Genomic DNA, 24,794 nt, shown 5'->3' with positions numbered 1-24,794 from the left:
GTCCCCAGTCTTCCAAAAATTTGTTTCGGTTCCGACCCAGCTGGTTTCGAGCCGATGACCTTGGCCCACCCGTTGCCATTCCTCCTCCGACCGCCGGCTCCGTGGAGCAGGTGCTGTTGGAGCCGGTGGAGATTCTAGGGTCGGCTCCGACCCTTACTCCAACCCGGCCGGGTCCGAGTTTAGTCTGTGGACTTCTTCGGCTGGACCCGGGGTGATGTTTGGGACCTATGCTTTCGGTTCCGAGCCTCCCCTCGGTGCTTGGCTGCGGGACTCCCGTCGGCTATCACGGCTCGAGTCCGGACACTCCCAGGATTCTGGGGTCCGGCTTTCAGAGCCATGAGGAGTGCCTTGGCCAAGTCCTCTTCGCCATCTCTCCGGTTTTACCAGCACCTTCCCTGGGCGTGGAGACTGGGTCTTTGGCTGTTCCCCTGTCCGTAGCCAGCGGAGCCCGAGGCCTGAGGTTACCCCAGTGGGGTTCCCTCCTCCTGAGGGTTCTTGAGTTATCTTCAGAGGAACCCCCAAGGAAGAGATCGTGCAAGAGGAAGCACGTGGACTCCCCCGAGTCTATTACATCGGACACTGATATGGATGATGTCTCATTTGCAGACATCTTAGAGATCCTCAAACAACGAGGCGGCTGGATATCCAAACCCCCCTCTGCTGACGAATCAGTGCTCCTCAAGGCCTTTGGGGCTCAGCCCTCCGCCTCCTGGGTGTCTCCGCCCTTCGACGAGCTTCTGGATTTAGTTTGTCGAAGGGCGTGGGAACATCCAGATACCGTGGAACCAGTCCCTTCTCGTCCAAATAAATTCTTATCTGCTCCCCCCGAGAAGGAGTTCCTTACTAAAGGCGTGGCTGTAGATGCCATGGTGGTGGCATCTGCTACACAACAGGACGTGGCAGAGGCTTCAACGTCTATCCATCCTCCTAATAAGGAGTCTAGGAGTATGGATAGGTACGGGAAGCGCACCCTGACTTCAGCGGCCTTTACCTTAAGGTCTCTGAACTATTTGGCACATTTTACAAGGCTTCAGAGGGATCTGGTCAAGGAGTTGTCAGATTCCCTCTCGGGTAACCTACCTGAGCAGCTAGCCCAGTCGGTTAGCTCTCAGTTGGCTATCCTTACGTCAATTTCTAACTCGTCCATGAGGCTCATTTCCTATGCGGCGAAGGCGGGAGCGGCAGGCACAGGCGTGGCTCTCGGAGACAAGCCTGGCTCCGCTTGTGTCAGTTCTGGAGGCCTTCAAGTCTTCCTTCGCCGACGCTCCCTTTGATGGGTCCTCATTGTTTGGACCCAAGGTGAAAGACACCCTTACCGCTGTGAGCAAGAGGGAAACGTTATCTGCCGTAGGGGCCCGTTATTCCACTCCCTTCGGCCTTACCCCAAGGCCAAAGGAGGGGAAAATGTGGTTCAAAATCTCGCAAGTTTTTCTCCCAACAGCAGGAAGATTCCCGTCCAGAGGCAGAGGCGGGAAATTTTTCAGGGAGGCAGCCGTCCCAGAGGCGGCAGAGGGCCCGCAATTCTGGAGACCGCGAGTCCTTTCGTGGCTCTTCAGCCTCCCACGACATGAGGGATTGCCCGGCTGTGCTGCTCGAGCCAGTCGGGTGTCGTTGCCAAGCACCTAGAAGCCTGGGAGTCAATCACTCAGGACAGATGGGTGCTTCGGATCATTGCTGGAGGTTACACCATCCCATTCAAAGACTCACCCCTCCGTCCAAGAGAATCCCGGGCCCACCACCCAGTCAAGGGAAATAGCAGCCGCAGAAGCTTTAAAGCTGCTAGAAAAGGAGTCATCCAACCGGTCCCCACAGACCAGATCGGATCAGGAAATTACTCCAGGTTCTTTTAGTGCCAAAAAGACAGGGGACCTGAGACCAATATTGGATCTCAGCAGACTGAACCAATCCGTCGAAATCCAGATTCGAATGGTCACGTTACAATCCATTCTCCCGTTGTTGGAGAAGGATGTTTGGATGTGCTCCATAGACCTCAAGGACGCCTATTATCACATTCCGATACATCAGGCGTCCAGAAGGTATCTGCGCTTCAGCCTGGGAGTCAGTCATTACCAATTTTGTGCTCTGCCCTTTGGTCTCACCACAGCCCCAGGGTGTTCACCAAGTGTTTGGCAGTAGTGACGGCTCACCTGAGAAGTCTTGGATTCCAAGTGTTTCCCTATCTCGACGACTGGCTCCTGACTGCCACCACCAGGCATCTACTAATGGACAACCTCAAAGCCACCATCTCCTGGGTGTTTCCCTAGGGATTACATTCAATTGGTCAAAGTCTGTCTTGCTGCCCTCTCAGCATAAAATTTATAGGGGCAGAGATAGACTCAAGATTGATGCGTCTTTCTTCCTGCGAAAGGATCCGAATCTTACAGGGCCAAATTCAAGCTCTGCTCTCGAGATCCAAAGCCCCAGCCAGGATGGTCCTACAGGTTTTAGGCTCAATGTCTGCCACGGTTCTTTTAGTTCCTCTAGCAAGATTACACATGAGGATTCTTCAGTGGGTCTTGTCAACTCAATGGTCCTTTCAGGATCTTCCCTCAATCATCACATCATGATTACGGAAATATGCAAAGGGACCTTCGCTGGTGGCTTCAGACATCCAACTTGGATCAGGGAAAACCCTTTGTCCTCTCCCCTGCAGTAGTTCCCCTGCCGACAGATGCCTCCCAGATAGGAGGGTGGGGCCATTGTCTGGGCAGGCTAGTTCAGGGCTCCTGGCTTCGGACGAAGCTCTTCTCCACATCAACGTGTTGGAGATGAGGGCTGTTCTTCTATCCCTACAGGCCTTACACAAGTTTCTTCCTCAAGGCATCATCGCCATCCACACAGACAACATGTCGGTGGTTTGGTATCTGAACAAACAAGGAGGGACCAGATCGTATCCCTTTGCAGAGAGGCCATGAGAGTGTGGGAATGGGCTGTAGCTACCAACCGCTTCTTGGTAGCGACCCACATCCCGGAAAATCAAATGTATTGGCGGACAAATTAAGCAGGACAATTCTCTCTCCTCACGAATGGTCTCTAAGCGGCAAAGTAGCAGCTCAGGTTTTCAAGAGATGGGGGCACGTGCTGCGACCTATTTGCAACGCCACAAAACACCAAGTGCCAGAAGTTTTTCTCCTTGATTCCACATCAGGAAGTACCAGCCATGGATGCTCTAGCACAACCTTGGCCAACAGGGCTACTTTATGCCTTTCCTCCAATTCCACTCCTTCCAAAAGTTATTCAAAAGCTTCTCAACTGGGGTCTTCAATGATTCTGATTGCCCCATACTGGCCTCGTCAGATATGGTTTCCCTACCTGAAAAGCATGCAGTGGACGATCCGTGGACCTTGGACCTGATCCCGGTTGCTAATCCATCAGTCGGGACATTGGCATCAGTCCCTTCAATCTCTAAAATTGACAGCTTGGCTCCTCCACTTCCAACCTTAGTTAGAAGGCACACACTAGACCCGGAAGTTGTTCACATTTTATCTTCGCCCACAAACCCACCACTAACAAATTGTACCTCAGTAAGTGGAAGAGGTTTGCTATCTGGGCTCAACTCAAGGGCTTAGACCCTATCACTGCTCCTGTCCCAGAGGTTTTGAAATTCTTAACATCCCTGTTTAATCAGGGATCTTCTGTCTCAACTATTAAAGTCCAACTAGCTGCTATCTCGAAATTCCATGAATCCACGGATCCTCCTTTGATGAGCAGCAGACTATGCAAAACGTTCATTAAAGGTGCCAGTCTGTTAAGACCACCAGTTTTCATCCTGCACCTCCGTGGGATCTTGATTTGGTGCTTGCATTAACATCTCCCCTTTTGAACCGGCTGCTACATGCGAATTAAAATATCTGTCTTGGAAAACGGCATTCTTAGTGGCTATTACCTCTGCAAGGAGAGTCTCAGAGCTTCAAGCCCTGTCTATTAAACCACCGTACTTGATTTTCCACAAGGATAGAGTATCACTTAGGCCTAATCCATCCTTTGTCCCCAAAGTCTGTTCTAGTTTCTGTCTTCAACAATCTCTAGAGCTACCAGTTTTCTTTCCAAAATTCTCTAATGAAGCAGAATATACTCTCCATAAATTGGATGTTCACAGACAATTACGCTTCTATTTAGACAGGACTCAGCAACCGTAAGTCAGACCAGTTGTTTGTGTCCTTCTCAGATAATAAATTGGGCCAAACCATTACAAAAGCTACAATCTCAAAATGGATCAGAGATTGCATAACTCAGGCCTATTCTTCTTCGAATAAACATCTTACATCATCTATCAAAGCTCATTCTACCAGGGCTATGGCTACTTCTATAGCCTTTCATTCCGAGCTCGCTATTTCGGAAATTTGTGCTGCGGCTACTTGGTCCAACCCGCACACTTTCATTTCCCACTACAAATTGGATGTGGCATCTAAAGGACGAGCATCATTTGGTTCCACGGTACTCAGGAGTGTTTTCCAGTGAGCCACCCAGGATTCAGGTGCTAGGGACGCTGTCCCATCATTCAGAATGTAGGCGAGATAGGATCACATAACATCTTTTAGTTATGTACTCACCATAACTTCAGATGTTTGGGATCCATCTCGCCTACATTCCTAATACCCACCCTCCTTCCCCTGCCTTGCAGATCAGAAGAGATTGAACGGTTTTGAGTTCAACTGTCTGATCTTGTTCCATCTGGCGATGTTATATAAGCAGGGTATGCGTGTGTGCATGTATGCGGACAAACTAGATCTGGGGGACTGGTAGTGGTGCATCCTGGGATATAGTAAGCTCAGCCAATAAGAGACTTCGCTCTTTGGCATAAGCGTGCCGAGTCGGAGCCGAGGGATCGGCTCCGAACCCATCATTCAGAATGTAGGCGAGATGGATCCCAAACATCTGAAGTTATGGTGAGTACATAACTAAAAGTTTTTGTGCATCCCATAACTAGACAATTGTTTCCAATCGAAGTCAATGCCACTTGTGATACCAGGCATGTGGTTTATATTGCTAACTGTATATCATGTTTTTCTTTCTATATAGGCAAGACGGATAGGATGTTAAAAGAAAGAATAAGGGAACATTTGTATCAGATTCGCATCAAGTCAGAAGTGAATGCTTTATCTAAACATGTCTTGCAGAATGATAACACCCACGTGTTTTTATTTTCAGTGTTACAGGTTAATGTACCTAATGTTAGAGGGGGTGATATTAGAAATTTCACTGAACAAACTGAAACACAATGGATCATAAAAACAAAAGCCCATATCCCCCCAGGTCTTAATGATAGGGTCCCCTTGAAACCAGCCCTAAGAAATAGGAGACATAGAATCAAGTAAATACTTTTAAAGTATATATAATCCAGGTTTTTTATCATATTTTATTATATTCACAATTATATTCCTTTATTTATAATAATTATTTTATATAATATTCTACATAACAGTTTATATAATAAAATATACTCAGTTTTTTATATAAATTCATTAATTTTAGAATATGAGTTTTAAGACAGATGTTATAGTATTACATTAAGGTTTGAATGAATGCTTTTTGCCTTTAAGGACCTAATTGATTAATGAGTTTAATTATCTCATTGTGTTTTTAATGTATATATAAGTATTTGTTAGGATTGAGTGTCATATGTTTGATAAAGCTCTTCAGCGAAAGCGCTTACCGATTGTCTCAATAAATTATTATAGTTTGAACAAGAGACTGGATATTACTCTTTTATGATCTGCAATTTTTTGGAGTTATCAACTGGAAAGTACCAAGGAACTAAGGTCTGAAAAGACGTGAACTTTTTAAACAGTGGAATACTGCATGGTGTGACTGCGAACAGAACCTGGTTTATTTATTTTTTATCATTATTTCAGTTAATACTCAGCATCAAACCACCGTTGCTGAGTTTGTAAATACCCTGATGAGAGACAGTATCAGAATAATATGCACTAATAGAAAACCCACCATGAATACATTTATTCACCATAACTATCTTACTCACATGGAAAGTTCTACAACTCACAAACATGTGACTTTGACAGACAATTTGAACTACCTTCAGATAAACTAAAATCTCTATTCCTCCCCTAGGAACACGGAGCATGAATTTTTAGACATTGTTCTTTTTCATAATCTTACACAAATGATACAGGAATCTGCTCAGGAAAATACAATTCTCAACTTACTACTAGCAACTAGTATTAACCATGTTTCAACTGTAAGTGTAGATCAAACATTGAACAATTCAGCTAAAGCTAAACTGGACAAGGCTCTGTAACAGTATAAGTAATAGAATCTGAGCAAATAAAACATCATGGAATGAACAAATAAAAGTAGTATGGTTCACTCCACTCGTGTAAAGGCCGGAGACTAGACTATGACTCAGAAGACCTGCATTCAAATGGCAGACCCAGCACATGAGGAAACAGTCAGAGGAGCCTGAGCAACTGATGGTTAACAGACAGGGAGAAGGTCTCCAGACAGAGATATGGCCTGTAGTGGAGACCAGAAGGCCAGACCAAACAACATTCACTGTACCTAAGCAGCCTGCATGAAATGGCAAGTTTAAGCAATGTGACTATCATAATGAGTTCACGCAGGGGGTTAAGGCTGTGAGCTGTTGCTCCTGTGGTACATGGTGCTATTCCCTCAGGCCTCATTTACCTACTGTGTGACCTTGAATAAGTCCCTTAGACTGCTCCCATGTCTCCCCTGAAAAAGGGACTGTGTGTGTCCAGTGAGCCTGCCTGGTTAACAAACTGGTATTATTAACTGCCCCAAAACCCTGCCCTTGTAATCATTCTCCAACAGATTGCTGACAGGCAGTCTATGCCTGGCTTACAAAGCATCCTCTGAAACATTGGTAGAATTAATGCAGGCTATGTCAGCAGCCAATGACTCATGTACAAGCAGTGTTTGGTCCCACAGAGGAGATCCCAGTGGGAGTGGGTGTGCATCAGGGTTCCGAGGGGACAGAACAACAAAGTTGCTATATGCAGATGATGTGGCACTGCAAGCAGACTCCGAGCAAAAACTTCAACAAAAGGTAGGGGAATAGAATGCAAAACTGAAAGCAAATGGAATTAAACTGAGTAAAGATAAGACACTTGTAATGGCAGCAAATGGGGGAAAATCAGAAGCACCTGAAAACTGAGATAGAAGGAAAAACAGTGGAACAGGTTAACGGCTTCAAGTGTCTGAGAGGGGTAGTTGAGAAGAGAAGTTTGAATGAGGAGGTCAAAGCTAGAATCAGAGGGGCTGCAGCCAAATGGCACAGAATATTGCGGGTAGTGAATTACAGAAGAATGTCAAAGAAGCTGAAAAGTAAGGTGTTCAGAGCAGTGCTGCGACCTGTACTACTGTACAATACAGAAACCTGGGCAGTAAAGGCAAGCAGTTGAGGAAGCTAGAGGTGACGGAGAGAAAGTGCCTGAGATTGGTGGTAGGATCCGCACTCTGGGACAGACAAAGAAATTATTGCTTGTGCGCTGCAGGCAACTACAGATGCTAAATCACACTACACATGAACTAAGCAAAGAATACTAACATTAGCAATTGGATGCCATCAATTTCATGACTGCATATATGAGAAATGTATGGCAGTAGAATCTGATCACAAACCACTTCAAAGCATCTTTAAGAAGTCTTTATACACAGCACCTTTACAGCTGCAAAAGAATGCTGTTGTCACTACTGAAATATAACATGTATGTACAACATAAGTTGGGGAAGCTGACACACGCTGCAGACATTCTCAGCAGAGTACATTTAAGTGTGAAATGAGGGCTTCTTAAAAAGGAATAAGAGGTATTACTGATTGTAGCACAAATTAAAAAGTTGCAACAGCAGAAAGTTTGTAGAAGAGATGTCTTAGACCTGCATTTACTACAAGACGTCATCATGGCAGAATGGTCTGATGGAGAGAAGCAGTTACATTCTCTAATTATACCACATTTTTCCATTCAGAAAAGAGTTATCTCGTGTATAACAACTGATGTTCCAGGATGATAAGGTAGTTATCCTTATGCAGTCAAACTAGCAGATACTGATGAAACTGCAAGTCAGACCAAGGCATGACAAACTGCAATGAAAGGGTATATGACATCATGAATTGGCTGAAAATATCTGTGCAAATTCAGCAGCTGATTCATAGTGGTGTGACAAGTGAAGTTAAGAAACTAAAAACAAAATTAAGAGCAAATTGCCCAAGAAATACCATCACTGCCACAGAAGAAGTTGGGTGTTGATTTGTTCCACTCCAAAAATCTTCAGTTTTTGTTTCATGTGGATTATTATTCCAAGCATCCTAAAGTAGTTTTATTGAGAGATACCACTGCACAAGCAATAATAATGCTTCTAAGGTCTACATTTTTTTAGACAAAAAATAAAGTAAGTAGTATCTTACAGTGGTTGGCAATTTTTGAGGCAGGGTATTTCAAAACTTTGACAGTCCATGCAAATTTGCCCATGACTTCATGCATGATACCCAACTGAACTGTCAGATGGAAAGAATGACAAACGATTAAAAATATTCAAAAAGTGTCATTTATTTATTCTTGAGCACAGATATACACCTATTCAAATTAGTAGGACTATCACAGCAGAGATTATCATGGGTAGCACATTGAGATTAGAACTTCCCACTTTATTTCCAATAGAAGTTCTAAACACTAAATGAGATACTCAGAACAGACAGCTAAACCAAATGCTGTTTTATGACAAAACTGCTATAACTTTATCTTATTTGAAGCAAGAAGGGGAAAGGATGGTTGAAGTCTCTGCTGTAAGTCTTGAAGTTTTGCTACAAGCCATTGTGACAATTTATTCCACTCAGCCAAGGTTATACATTATTCAAGATGACAACATGCAGATCTACATGAGAAATCGACACCATCTCCTTAGATCGGCAGATATGTTGACATCGCAAGAATTTAGAGATAAATAAGGTCGGTGAGGTTACTACAGGCAACTCCTACCATGTGCAGTCCTGAAACCAATGCAAGCAAGTTGAATTTGCAAAAGAACTACCTCAAGCATTCGAAACCTAAGGACTACCCAGACAAATCAGTGACTACAGATATTCTGGATTTAGACATCTTATAAAAAGCTGCTCAGATACGGTCCAGGACATAGTTTAGAATGTGCTTCAGTGTGTTGAAATTATCATTTTGTAGCGTCACAGGACTGAGCAGATAAAGTTGTTGTCGTGTTACTACCTACCCATGCAGAAAACTGTTGGTAACAGTTTCTAGAGGGGAACCATCATAAAAGGGGTACATCACATATTTATGTTAATAAGTGCTATAAACTGTAAGACAGTACTTAACAGTTGAGTCATGTGACTGTGCTGGGTCTTCAATAAAGTATTGAAGTGAAAACAGCTTCTGTCTATCTCTTTCTAAACTATTTTGAACTGTATTATTGCTATGTCCTCCTTGCAGATCTGGCAGGGTGACAGCCATACAATAATTAACCGAAGCACCAATGTTGCTATAAAATGGGGGAGTTCAAAACCCAAGGTGCAGCAACCTCCAAGTTGTAAGAATCAGTAAAGTGGTATGCAAGGACATGTGTGGTTCCAGAGCAACAAAAACCTGATATGAAAAACATTGACAGTTCATGACTGGTTCAAACTGCAAGTATGACAACTGAAGCTGTGAAGGGACTTGCAATTATGCCACCAGCGAAAGATTGGTCCAGTTCATGGCAGGAGGATTAATGCTCAGAAAGTTGGACGACTGCTGCCTTCTGAAGAAGTCATCTCACAGAGGAGGATGAACATGCTAAATCTGAATACAATTCTGAGATTGTTAAACTACTTGTTTGATTAACTGTGTTTCGATCACTGTATCATGATGATTCTCTTTTTCAGATTTTGAAATATTAAAGCATTTCTTCAGATGAAGAAGACCAGGGGTTCCATTCCCAAGAAAAGTGTGGTTTAATACTCACAAATATTTCCTTTACACACACAAGTAAGAAGCATGTACAAAACAGAAATGATTACAACTTCTAACAAAAGTTAAAAGAGTTAAAATATACATGCATCACTACAACATCTAAGAATCTTCAATGAGGTACTTAATGGAAAGTACAGTTCCAAAATGTTTATGTATTTATTGTCACTGATTGTCAGTGAAATTTGTTTGCCTGCGTCTACAAATGGCGTCTAAATTTCCTCATGAAAGAGACCTTCTTTCTAGAGGGAATCAGCTTTATTCAACCTTTACTATGTGCAGCCAGTAAGCAGGGTTAAGGACAGGGAAGAAGGGTATACCATATCATATGCTGAAGCCAACCTTTTTCTGAATGTCTTCTAACCCACCACCCAGGAAGGGGCAGAAAACAGATGTGCAGTCAGACTTGTTATACTATTACTGTAGGTATGCCAGCATGCTACAGTAAAATACAAATACCATCTTATACACTTCACCTGTGACACGAGTTTCTAACCCAACCCCCCAAATGAAGGAAACAGGCTCTCATCCTCTCATTTTCCACTCACCCATTTGACTCTCTGTCTTTCAGACTTACCTCTAAAGTAAAAAAAACTTCAATGGCATAAGCAGGCACCTTGCTCCTGAGTAACAGTCAATACAGGCAAATATAAAGAGACACTTCAGAGGTTACAGTGAAAATGTCTGGTATAGGCTGCCTTTATAAATACAATTTGATAGATAAAAGACATGCAAGCTATTTTTCTTTTTGTACCTTTTTTTCTGTCTTAGAATGCAGTAATGCAGAATATAGAAAGTTACATGCCAAAAAGTATGCACAATAGTTGTAAAGTACAACAGACCAACAAGAAAACCTCAGCCAAATAACCAACGAAGAACTAGTCTATTCAGAATAGGTCAAGTAATTTAACTACTGGAACCCAATAAGAAACCTGAGCCTCAAGTTACTCCTGAAAAACTGGGTTATTGAGAATAATTGTATAACTTCACTGCTGGTGACATTTAGGTAGGTTCCCAAAAATCTGAATATCTTTCTAGTGAAGGGTATGGTCTTGGTGATCTGTAAGGAAGATCACATTAGGTGTTGAGAAGGAATTTCCTGCTTTTTCTAAAGATTTTTTTTCAGGTTTTCCCTTCCCCCAGCAAGTGGCTGGGAGAACAGGCAATGATGCCGAAGCCATGCAACATGGCTTTAGAGCAGTCTTAAGAGGCTAAACTTGTAGGAGGCCCTGGTGAGAAATGACACAATCTTAGAATGTTGAGACTCTACAGTTAGGTTGTGGAAAAACTGTCAGCTTTGGGTTCCAGAAGTGTGGACCCTTAATTCCTCTATTGGGTAGTGGGTAGAATGCAAAGCCAATGCATGTGGCCCAATGATGATTATTTTCTTTCAGTCAATTGTGTTGGACAATTTTTTGGATGAGCTGAACTTCATGATTTCCAGGGGGTGATTTTATTTTCATGAGATGATGGTTGTTGTGGTGAGCTAAATGGTTTCCTTCAAAATCCTGCCTCTTTGTTCACATCTAGTAATTCACACTAACATAAGCTGGCCATGATTTATCTTACAGACTACAACTTTTTCATCTGAGGTGTTCTACAGTCTATATGCAGATGACCTAAAATTGAGTAAACTGATTACATGTGTTACAGATAAGACATGTCTAAAAAAGAACTTAACTAAATCAACCCCTTGGGCACAGGAGAAGTATATGCTCCATAAATACATAAAAACCTAAGCATATGAGTTTTGGGAGACATAAATTGAAAGGTGACTATTTGATACATCACACAGTGATTAAAACTGTAGATTCATTTAAGGATCTGGATATATGGGTAGATCCAGCTTTGAGTTTTTCTAATCATATCAACCAAATGCAGATAATATCCCATTGAACTGCCACAAAATGATGTAACTTCCCTTAGAATCTTAGGTCAGTAACTAAGGAGCTTCAGTACTACTGACTCCAATGTGAGACTACATTTCACAATTTTCCCCTAAGAGCACAACAGGAGCATGCTCTATGGCCTAGGACTGGACTGTATACTTCTGTCCACCCCTAATCTAACTTATTACAAACTTCAAAGCAATGTGTCCCAGTTTAAGACCTCAGATAAACTCACACTTAAATAAATTAAATCTCACACATCCAAACACTTCTGAGAAAGCCTGCCAGATTTCTATCTGTGTCCATTCCCCAAAATAATATGATTATTATTTTAAAGGGGTGTCCAATTATGAAAATTAAATATTAAAACAAATAGTAGCAAACAACCTCAGCAGCCAGACTTGCGGAGTGGCCCTGGGAATTATCAAAGCAAGTATAAGCACTCTCAGATCAATAAAGAAAAACACTGACTGACCAACCACAATGTAGATTAATAAAAATATTTATATTTTTAATCATTTTTCTGAATATTAAAACAGTAAACAAACAAACAGAACTCAATCACCAGGAAAATGAAATCAATACTGTAGGATAGAAATCGAACATTCAGAAAAATTCTAATTGATTAGTTATAATTGTCTATCTGACTAAAGCACACCATCCCTGATCTAAACTAAATTACTACAACAAAGCAAAGGCAGGCTTACAGTTCTTGGTGAGTCCTTTTGGGTATCCACTGCACAGTACATCTGTGAACTCACAACTGACTAATGACTGTCTTCAGCAGGCTCTTTTATATACTAATCTAACTGTCACAACTATTCCAGTTCTAATTTTCATTTCATATTTTGAATATCAACCAACAGCTGTTTTCTAAAGGTGCCTTCCTATCTTTCAGCTTCTGACAGTAACACACAGTAACTGTCAACATTCTGATGACACCATCTGCAGATCAGCTGAATCTGAGATAGCTTGCCTTTAGAATCTTTCTTCACAAATATGCACAATTAGAAACATAGGACACTGTTCAAGTCTTTAAAACATTCTGTATAAACAGATCATAAATCAAAATGTAACAACCTCTTTACAATATCATTGCTAGTCATGCTGGCATGTAATACACATGTTAATGTGAAAATATATACAAAAAAACTCAGCCGGACATGCTAACACAAATAACAGTGTCTAATTTCTTCACACACATCCCCCCCATGACTCAAGCATGGTTTTCAAATGACCCCTGAAAAATGACACTTGAGAAAAATGGGTCTGTCTGGGAATATCAACCCACTCCTCTCCTGGGTAATCCATTTGCACTGGCATTATTTACCCCACTGTAGTGTTTTTCCTCTTCTGAGGAAACTTGGCTGAGCACAGCCCCACCCCCAATCAGAAGCATCTGCTTGCACAACAAACTCTTCACTATAATCAGGGCTGGCCAACATAGGGGGTCTTCCCAAAATCTCCTTAAGTTTTTTGAATGCCTGTTCACAGTCTGTGATCCACACTACTTTATCCAGTTTATCTTTCCTTGTTGGGTCAATATTGGGTACAGCCATTGTGCTATAATTAGACAAAAAAATTCTATAGTACCCTGCTGTCCCTTTTACTAACAGGAACTGGCCATGCTTGAATAACTTCCACTTTGACAGGTTTTGGCCTAATCTTACCATTCCCCACTCTGTGCCCTAGGTAAGTGACCTCTGCCATACCCACATGACACTTACTGAGTTTAATGTTTAACTTTGCCCCTTTAAACTGGCCTGCAAATGCCCATAACATAGTCTTTAATGTAGAGTTTAACCTCTCTACAAGACCATTAGTCTGGGGATAGTAGGGAGTGATCTTTAATGTAGAGTTTAACCTCTCTACAAGACCATTAGTCTGGGGATAGTAGGGAGTGATATTTACATGTTTCACTCCACAACCCTTCCACAAACAGTTCAGCAGGTCTGACACGAAGTTAGCACCCCGATCAGTCAGCATCTCCCTTGAAGATCTACACTGCTGAAAATGTATAGCAAGGCATTTGTTACCTTCTCTATATCCATATCACCTGCAAAAGTAATATTAGGAACTATAGCTAGAAGTAGCAGATGGCAGGCTCTAGGCTCTACCAACTGCCATACTACCTCACCTTCTAGCCCTCCGTTAGCAGTCAACTTTCTATACAGTAAACCTTCCTTCTCTGCCTCAATATCACCTGCAAAATTAATATTAGGGACTGTAACTAAAAGTGGCAGACAGTAGGCTCTAGGCACTACCAACTGATGTACTGCCTCACCTTCCAGCCCTCCCTTAGGAGTCCACTGTCTATACAACAAACCTTCCTTCTCTGCCTCAATATCACCTGCACAAGGAATATTAGGAACTATAGCTAGAAGTGGCAGATGGTAGGCACTACCAGCTGTCACACTACCTCACCTTCCAGCTCTCCCTTAGGAGTCTATTCTTTATACAATAAATCTTCATTCCCACATACAGACTCCTCGCTTCCTTGAGCCTCAGGTGCTTCTTTAGCCATTTCCTTCAAGCTTTGTAATGTAGGGTCCGTAAGCTGAGCCTGTCTCAAACTTACATTTGTAACTCTCCCAAGCTCCCCTTCCACAGGAATCATAGTAACTTCCAACAGCTGTACCTCATTTTAAGTCAGGGTACTATCACTCAACTCCATCCTTGCAGTCACCATGTCCAAGGGAAAATAAGTACCTACCAGCAGCTGTGGCTCACTTTCAGACATACTGCTACAGGATAGCCCCTTCTCAGAAACAGCCACCACACCAGTCCCAGTTTCAGGTATGAGATCCGTCTGGGTCTCCACCAGACTACTGGACCTACATGCCTGTCTCAAAGCTTGACTGCATGTCACTCCATATACACAAGGTACTGCATCATCAAAGTCATTCCCTATCAGGACATCTGCAGGAATATCCTCAAACACACCAATTTGGAATGGGGTCCCTCCCAAAGCTCTGACTGGAGTGGACTGTCCAAGCAAGTACTACTCTTCTCTAACCACTGCAGGCCTCCAAAGAAAAGGTGGACTGTCCTGTCCTGGCAAGCTGCATATCCCCAATACCAAACGATATCAGAAGCAGTAACCTATTTACCATCGACTAAGACAGGATATACATTTTGGTGATAGGTTGGCACCCCTGTTGTTTCCAAACAACTTACACCTGTCAGTTTATCATTACCACTTGCTGGCTCCCTCACCTTCTGTTTCTCACCTTGCCTTGATGGACATTTGACTGCTACGTGGCCCCTCTGGTTACACTCAAACATCTAATCCCCAACTGTGTACTTGGACTAGTAGTTTCTCCTGTTACTGGTGTACTCTGTTGGAGTGGTTTAGACTGCCCTCCATGGGTTCCCTTATGTCCATGTGCAGCATTGGGTATCCCTTTCTTATACATTGGTGCTCTGCTTGCTAAGTAGAGATCCCCTTTTCTCCCCAATTCCTCTGCAGAGTTACACTCTCTGTCTGCTAACCAGGTTCTCATGTCATCAGGCAAAGTACTGAGGGCTTGTTCCCTCACCAAAAGGTCTGCCTGTCCCTCAAAAGTGGTTATCTGACACCCACTCACCCATCTATGAAACTCGGTACTTAAGTCAGCAATATAATCACGTACACTTTCATCTGCCTTGTGTCTATGTTTGCAAAACTTTTTTCTATAAGCTACAGGTGTTTGTTTAAAAGAATCAAGAAGACAGTTCTTAACTTTAACATAATTCAAACAATCTACATCAGACAATTTTGACATGGCCTGAACAGCTTTGCCATGGAGTAAGGGAGTCAGGAGCTGAACCCAGAGCTCACTGTCAACATCATACTGTCTACATACCCTCTCAAATATATGAATAAAACTATCAAAGTCATCCCCATCCCTGTATTGAAGAAAAAACTTACTGACTTTTACAGCTTCTGGGGCCCAGTTATTCCCTTCTGCATTACCTCCATGACCCTTTCAAATAAGAAACTCCCTTCATGCAAGCTCTGTCTCTCATTTTCTTCAGCTTCTAAAGTTTGACCTCCAGTCGTTGGTCTTCCAGGCATAGCCTCTCTACTGATTCCACTTCACGACATTGTATTCCTCAACCTCCCATCGTTTGTCTTCCAGTTCGCATCAGCGCTGTTTTTCCCTAGCCTCCAGTTCCAGTCTCCTTAACTCTAGATGGATTCTCAGGTCCTCCAAAGAAAAGGTGGACTGTCCTGTCCTGGCAAGCTGCATATCCCCAATACCAAACTTGATATCCTCCAAATGGCTGGTCTGAGCTGAATCTGCAACTAAGGCTGAAATCATTGCTTCCTTAGTCAGGTTGACATGCACCAGTCCTGTGGCTTCAAACTCCTTGGCCAACTAGTTCTTTGTCAGCTTACTATAGTCTTCTGTTGACATCTTTGCCAGCTGTCCTTGACTAACTAACTAAAAATAAATAAAACTGTGATGAACTGAGATTCTGTATGTTTACTTTGTGTTTGTCAAGAGTGCACATCTTAATGACAACTACCCACAGACTACTGACGTCCAATTAAAAATCCCACACCGCTGGCACCAATTAGTGTGGCATCCAGATAATATCCCACTGAACTGCCACCAAATAATCTGACATCCCTTACTATCCTGGGTCAGTAACTAAGGAGCTTCAATCCTCAATACTGACTCCAGTGTGAGACTTTCACTTAAACAGGAGTAATGTTTCACAAATTTCCCCTAACAGCACAACAGGAACTCAATATATGGCCTGGGACTGGAATGTATACTTCTCCCCTACTAATGCAACTCGTTATTACACACTTCAGAGTAATGTGTCCCAATTTAAGACCTCTGATACACTCACACTTAAATAAATTAAATCTCACACATCCAAACACTTCTGAGAAAGCCTGACAGATTTCCAGCTGTGTCCCTTCCCCAAAATAATACGGTAATGCTGCCACCAATCAGTGTCTTTATACCCTTTTAAAGGGATGTCCAATTATGAAAATTAAATATTAAAATAAACAGTAACAAATGATCTCAGCAGCCAGCCTTTTGGAGTGGCCCTGGGAATTATCAAAGCATGTATAAGCACTCTCAAATCAATAAAGAAAAACACTGATTGACCAACCACAATGTAGGTTAATAAAAATATTTAATATTGAGAAAATGATTAAAAATATAAAACAGTAATTTCCAATAAACAAACACAACTCAATCACCAGGAAAATAAAATCAATACTGTAGGATAGAAATCCAACCTTCAGAAAAACTCCAACTGATTAGTTATAACTTCCTGTCTCACTAAAGAATACTGTCCCTGATTTAAACTAAATTACTATAACAGAGCAAAGGCAGGTTTACAGTTCGTGGTGAGTCCTTTTGGGTATCCACTGCACAGTACATCTGTGAGCAACTGACAACTGTAATTGACTACTGACGGTCTTCAGCAGGCTCTTTTATAGAATAGCCTAATTGTCACAACTACTCCGGTTCTAATTTTCATTATCATATTTGAAAATCAACCAAACAGCTGTTTTCTAAAAGTTCCTTCCTGTCTTTCAGCTTCTGACAGTAACACATCTCAACTGTCAACATTCCAATTACATCATCTGCAGATCAGCAGTTTGCCTTTAGAATCTTTCTTCACAAACATGTGCAGTTAGAAATGTAGAAGAACACTGTTGAAGTCTTTAAAACACTCTGTACAAACAGATCATGACTCAACATGTAAGAACCTATTTACAATATCATAGTTAGTCATGCTGGCATATAATACACAGGTTAATCTGAAATTATGCACAAAAATTCAAGCCACACATGCTAGCACAAATAACAGTGTCTAACTTCTTCACAGGTTGTATAAAAAGATTGAAGTCTAGGAAATCAGAAATGATGAAGTCATTATTTGTTAGTTACATTAGACCCAAGTTTGAGTGTGAAATAACAATATGGATTCCTTATAACAAAACAGCATGAGTAAACTGGAAAGAGTACAGTGGAAATATACCAAGGGTATCCATGGATGTGAAAATGTAAGTTATTATGAAAGACTAAACCATCTGAACTTATACAGCATCTCTTACAGATATCTAAGAGGAGATCTTATTCCAGTACATAGGGTATTTAGAGACAACTATCTCTGGGAATGTTTGGGGTTATCAAAAGGTAGGAGAGAATCACCAGACAACCTATATGGACCTACTTTATCCAAACAGCTGTGATGCACAGGCAGACAGCAAGACCAACAGCTGTGGTTCAACGAGGTGTACAAGAGGGTCAGGCAGTAGCACCCACAGCAACCTTACTATTGTTGATGGATCAATAGAGTTATAAGCATGGCAGAAAGCAGACTGACAATCAGGCAGACATGGAGGGAAATATAGGCACTGGATATTGGGGGATGGGGTAAAGAACCAGAAGTTCACCCTGCAATGATGGAGGGTAGCCACACCTCAGAATAAGGTTATCAGGCAGAATGAAAAGACATCAGCAGGAGTGGTTCGAGTTTGCAAAGAAGATTAGTGGGGTGAAAGTTTTGCAAGACACATAAGCAGAGGAAAAAAGATCAGCTTTGCACAGACATGGCCACAGTTTGGTGATTCAATGGATAGTGGCCACGGGATGCCTGAGGAACAAAACAAGAAGCCATAAAAGCTGTGCATTTTTTTCCTCAGTGGCAATAAAAGTGGAACTGCTGGAGCATACAAGAAGGATGGAATGGTAAGGCTTTATTCAAACAACATGGGGTTAATGCATAGAACAATCACTTGGGACGCAAAGTGGTGTTGGATGAGCTCATGTAACATTTTACTTTGCAATGCTTGCAACTGAATATTATTCAAAGAACACTACAGACTGGTTTGTGCAATTCATTGTCAAACTCAATTTCTTGTTTTCAATGAAACATTTCAAAAGGTTGGCACCAGATGCAGAGCAACACCTCAGTCAGGTACTCTGCACAATGTCCCAGTCAGCTACTGCATCACTTATGGGACATATCATCAGAAAAAAATGCAAGATATCAGTCACCTCACTGGCTGGTACCAAGCACTATACTTTTATAAGTTAGGAGTACGGCATTTTAGGAGAACCAGACAGAAATAAAGCTGTTACCCAGTGCCTGCATAACAATGTTGTGGGTGTATGAGGGTAAGGGAGCTCAATCTAGTTTCAGGAAGCTTCAGGCCAGGTGGATACAGCAAAGTCATTTCAGGTGAGAGTCATCCTGAAATGATGGACTAGGCAAGACCGCCACAATGGCTGATAAAAGGTATGTTGGCCAAACTGTATTCAAGCACATCTATGTGATCTTGCAAAAGATATACAGGGAAACAGACGAGCTCTTATTATTAAGGGTCTGTTTCTGGTAGCTTTCTTTGTGGCCTTCAGAGTCTTAGAGTTGGTTCAGCCTATCCAGAAATTTTCCAACCTGGCAAAGATGATGTAGTACTACCCAAGAATGGGTAAAGATATCACTTGATAGATCCAAGACAGGGCAAGCGGTAGAAGGGTAAGCTTAAACTCTGTCACAAGGAAAGGTTCACTTGTCTAATCCTAGCATGCGGTTATTCACTGAGGAGTTTAAGGATTTAGGAGAGGAATGAAAGTGGTAACAGTCTCAATCTTGCTGGATGCACTTAGAAAAAGGTGGGGACTTGTATGCCCTCTTCCCCCTCCCCTCCCCCATGTTTATATATATTGTCTGTGGCAAAAGGAAGAGATGCCAAAGGAGAACTGGTAAAGAGGAGGGACAGGATACTGATCACTATGGTGGGGGCTGCCCTGGGGGATGGGACCTCTTTACCTAGTCTCTCTCAGCAGATTGTAAGATGACCCATAACATATTTTGCTTTAAATTTGAGTTACATTGCAAAAAAAGCTGGAAGGTTAGGACCTGATAGAGTGAAATCTACCTTGGCAGAGATAATACAGGAATCCTCCTTGGCATTCTGCCTGCTCTATATCTGATGAAAGAAAATGTCTGACTGATGTAACTGAAAGCCACTGACTTTTAATAATTTTGGCTTAATGGCTTGACACATGGCTATGGCCATTTAAACTCCACCCTGCACATGTAATGCTATCTTTTTGCTATTATCAGTAAATGAAACAGGTGGAAATTGTGACAAATGGAGAAAAAAATTTTGCAGAATGCATGAACATGTGATACCTGTGAATATGTTATAAGAAGACTCAACAGTAAGTCACAAAAGGGGATGAGGGTTAATAAGACATAGATCAATACATTCCCCATCACAGAAAAGTGGGTCTGGATACTTGTTGCAGCCAGGAGGAATGCATGGAGCATAGGTGTTGGAAAGGACAACGTGATAGGTTAGTTTAGGTCAGGGAGGGAATGGGTGGTCCAGTCTCTTGTGAAAAACAGCCTTCTAGAGACTAGTTATTTTCCAGTACAGCCACAGATCAAGTTTCCACACTTGGCCACCACCTTGTAAAAGTAGGGATTCTAAGAATTTAGTATGTGGCCATGACCCACTCAGGCAAGGCAGGAAAAGTGTGGCTTCAATAGTTATTGCAATAGGCGTTGAGAAGGAATGTTCTGTTTTTCCTAAAGGGTTTCCAGGTTTTTGCCTTTGCCAATGAGTGGGGTAGTAGGCCATCAAAAGTCATGGGGTGGAAAGCAGGTATGTCAAAGAAGGGATGGTGAAAGGGGGGAAGAGAATATGTAAAACTCCCATCCTCAGCCAAGATGGGCATTGCCCTGGAGGAAGTACAGGATTCCCTAGTCAGCCTAGCTCTGCAGACTTTTATAAATGTAGCCCATGAGGTGTTTTGCTTTAAAATTAAGCCCATGTCTTTTGCTTTAAACTTTATCTCTGTTGTGAAAAGAAGCAAGTTAGAGATAATACTGAAGTGCAATTTGTGTTGGTTAGAGGTAATGTTGGACTCCTCCTTGATCTCAGTCTTGCCTGGCATACATTCGGTGAAAATATGAGTTGGCTGAATGGTGTAACCCAATGACATTGATTTCTAACCAATTTGGCTTAAAAATATGGCTTTGACCATTTAAATTACATCCTGCACGTCCAGTGCTGTCTTTAGAGCTTTTTTTTTTTTTTTTTTTGGGGGGGGCATATTGAGTCAGAAATTGAAAAAAGGGATGGCTGGTGAGTGCACGAACATTTGCCATCTGTGAGTATGTTGCAAGCATAAGAAGACTTGATGCTTAAATTTAAGCAAGGAATGGAGTCTGCATATCCTATCGCAACTATTTCATACACAAACGCGTACACACTCAAACTATTGTTCGCGATGTTCTACTGCTACAGTCTATGCCCGTTTGTACAATTACATGCTGCAAGTTTACAACACATCAGAAAATTGCACTTTTAACTTCTTATTTTCATCCAAGTACCGGCACTCGCACTGCATACAAATAAAATAATGCATATTCACCAACACTTATTACTACACACCTTCGCAGATCCTGTCATAGCTCTGAATTGTGGTTCATTGTCTTTTAGTGACAACAGAGCAGAGAAACAAATGATCACTGAATAACCAGACAAATAGTTCCCATCCTACGCTAAAGAGAACTATAAAAATCAAATAAGTGCTGTTTCTGCGTCTTTTTCTTTATTCTTGTTTCATACACATTGTGGCGTGTGCATTTTTCGTTGTCTTTTTATCTTAAGTTTGCAAATGATTCATTTTTCTTATTACATGTTCACTTACTGAACGAATCAACTCCTAATTAGTAGAGAAAAGTCAGCCCCTCGAATTAGTTTATAATTACAAAAGATCCATGTGCGCTGTGTACGTTTAAGACCTTGTGCCTGACAAGAGTACCCTGTAAACCTACATACCGTACTCTGATGTTTTTACCTTCAGTATGATATACCCCTAAAACTAATCAGTTGAGTAATGATGAATACTGACACATAATAAGTGTAATGCAGAGAATCAGCAGCCAGGCTTCTCTAGGTATCATGCAAAATGAGGGCAGCAGTCTAGGAGGGAAAGGAAGCCATACTGCGTCGAAATATGACCCTGACTCCTAGGACACACCCTTCAACATTACAACCAACAGCACTTGTGGTTTTAAGTAGAAATGTTCAGAACAGAAACAACAGTGTACCTTTCTTAGTTACAAGACTAGAACAGTTTATGCTAACAGTCCTGTCCTACCCATACACAGAATGAATGAAAACATGCCGGAAATAAACTTGCACTTACTCTTCCAGGGCAGAAACGGTGTTGACGAAGTAGGAGACGGGAAAGGCAGTCAGGGAGAGAAGCGCGGCTCCGGTAGGGACAGGTATGCCCATATTGTAGTTTACAACTACGGCACGAGTACGGGAACAACCGCGGTCACTTAGTAAGCAGAACGGCCACTTCCGCACTACTATGGAGACAAGTAAGCACTCGACGCGTGTCCTTGAGCTACGGGCAGCACAGCTCTGGACAAACCTGTCCCAGATGTAAACTGACAAGTAATATTAAGGCGATGGGGGATAACTGGAGGTGACACTACCTGCTGTTAATGTTAGGCACTGGGCTTGAAGCCCTCCCGGGAAAAGGGACGTTTGAAAGTCTTCTGTGCTTATTTACGGGTTCCCTTCCCCCTTAGGCAACCGCAGTGTTACTGAAGAGGTAGGAAGAAGGACTTCTGATAACACTCAAGACATTACATTCTTTGGAGCCTCACCATTCAAAGGTCGTAGACTTAGTACCTGTTTCTTTCTGTTTCAGCAGTTGCGACATCTCTCCTCCCCCCTCCCAGGCAGTACTGAGAGTGCCTTGCTTATGGCTGGTGCCCAACTAGGGCAATTGTACCAACCTGTCCGTTTGTTTACATTCAGACTTTGGTCTCTGTGTGAAAATTAGGACATACCCCTATCGGATTTGTTGGCTGGGAGATACGAAACATTTTTGGTCTGAAGGAAACTTTTTTGATTCGTTGCGTCATTTTGGATATTGGGGGCATAATCCACAATCTCTGTATAGGGGAGGTAGTAAAATGCAGTTATCAGAAAACTGTGTTGCAATGTATATCGTAATCGTGGAATTAGCAGGTCTGTTTTAGTTTAATCTTGCACGCAAAAGTATTGCAGGAAACAGCAGTAGTAAGTAAAAAAATGTTACATTACAGCTGCTGGCAGTGTATAAACCTCTTAGTTTTAGATGAGATCATTGTTAACTGTAAGTATTATTTCACAGACAAGACTTCAGAGAAATAAAACTGACAGATAACTGTATCCATATGAGATGAGATCATTGAGCTCTGTATATCAGAAAAAAAAATAATGCAGTATGACAGCAGCCAAGAGGCTACATTAGCCTACCTGCAAAATGTTGACTGATGCAATACCAGTTCTTGTGGTAGCACAGTTTTCTTCTTATAGTGCTACTTGCAGAATGCCTTAGCTGGCATATAAAATACAGATTATTGGATTAGCATCCGCACATTATGCAGTGTCCAGATTTTTTGCCTCATATTTTTGTTCTGTACCCTGTAATATTTGTAGTTTTGTGGTAAATCATTGCAGACTGAAGTCAGTAAATAACAACAATCATTGCAGACTGAAGTCAGTAAATAACAAATATGTATATTTTAGACTTCATATATTTCAGAAAACGCATATTAATACAAAGCCCATTATTCTATGAACTTTCTAAATTTATAAGAGCAATATATAAAGTCTGCCCCTGATTTTAGCCTCCACCCCACCCACGTCATTTTTGGATTTGTTCGGAATGTATATATCACAGTTTAAGAGGTATGCTCTTATTATTATTATTACCTCCTCTTTCCTTCAACCAGTTCTCACAGCACATCCTTCCCCACTTCTAACATCCCCTGCCTCCACCAAAACCCCCTTCTCCCTTTACCCCCTGTCTCCACTGCAGTATTGTACCCTTCTCCTCTTTTCAGTAATGCTCAGTTAAAACCAGTGAACAAGATGTGTCCAAAAATAGAAATAAAAATGTATATAAAACTTTATATACACCTGCTACTAATATAAATTGTTATAAAGATAATACTAACCATTTTTTTCTGTGGGTAATACAACTTTGCTCTCTGTTGCTTCACAATCTGAGTCTGAAAATGGTCCACTGGAACAGTGCTCTGCCCCAATTAACAAATGTTACTTAATATAAACAAATAATTTTCCCTACCCCAAATGTTATAAGTAGCATGCAATAGTTACTGTGTCCATGTTTGCTTTCCTTTACACCACCATCCACCCTGAGAGATGTCTTGTAGTACAGTACTCTGTGAGCACATTTATTTATTTATTGACATTTGTTAATCGGGTTGGTCCAACTGGGCTTGTGGCCCATTTTCAGTGGAGACCCGAGGAGAAAAGTTCCAGTTACAAACAATTTACAGTGTATAAAAACATTTTACAATAAAAGAATTACAGAAATCTAACAACACAACAAGTCTAAAGTCTAAGATTGAAAGTAGAAAGCAGAAAAGCTCCATCTGCAAACAATTTACAGAGTAAAAGAAATTTACAGTGTATAAAAACATTTCACAATCAAAGAATTACAGAAATCTAAAAATACAAGTCTAAGTTTGAAATTATTTTATTTTATTTTTACTTATTTATTTTACATTTGTTGACCGGGATCGTCTGACTGGATGCATGTCCATTTTCAGCGGAGGCCTGGGGAGAAAAGCTCCAAGGGTAAGCAGATACAGCATTACATAATACCAGCATTTCATATTACAAACAGACTATTTACAGAGATTACATAAGTAAGCAAGTTAAACAAGTTCCACAGGTTACAGTTAATCCTGAGCGCAAGTCAGGATTAAATTAAATTACACAGTAAACTGGTTAACAGATTTTTACACATTCTAGAGAGAGTTAGCCAGGCTTGATACATTGACATAGCCAGTTAAGTGACAAATGTTGTTTGAGTCTAGTTTTAAATTGACCTAAGGTGGAAAGTAAGGTAATATCAGCTGGAAGAGAGTTCCAGGATCTACTTACAGAGTTTGCAAAGAGAGA

The 24,794-nt window shown here is 41.6% G+C and overlaps 1 protein-coding gene across 2 annotated transcripts in view; it reads right to left on the bottom strand.

Moving 5' to 3' along the window:
- Positions 1 to 22,566, bottom strand: part of LOC122787157 (transmembrane 6 superfamily member 2-like) — a 346,675-nt gene extending 324,109 nt beyond the window's left edge. Inside the window, exon 1 of one of the 2 annotated variants that reach the window (XM_044053733.1) lies at positions 22,506 to 22,566. Coding sequence is in view for 1 of the 2 variants with exons in the window: in XM_044053732.1 (XP_043909667.1) it covers positions 22,009 to 22,100 (92 nt within the window). In the remaining variant the exon portion in view is untranslated. The other variant, XM_044053732.1, reaches the window with a different exon arrangement.
- Positions 22,567 to 24,794: the final 2,228 nt, after the last annotated feature.

The sequence above is a fragment of the Protopterus annectens genome, chromosome 13.part0, assembly GCF_019279795.1.
Source record: "Protopterus annectens isolate FY-2018-M chromosome 13.part0, PAN1.0, whole genome shotgun sequence".
Taxonomy (NCBI): domain Eukaryota; kingdom Metazoa; phylum Chordata; order Ceratodontiformes; family Protopteridae; genus Protopterus; species Protopterus annectens.
This window is presented reverse-complemented; position numbering and strand designations above follow the sequence as displayed.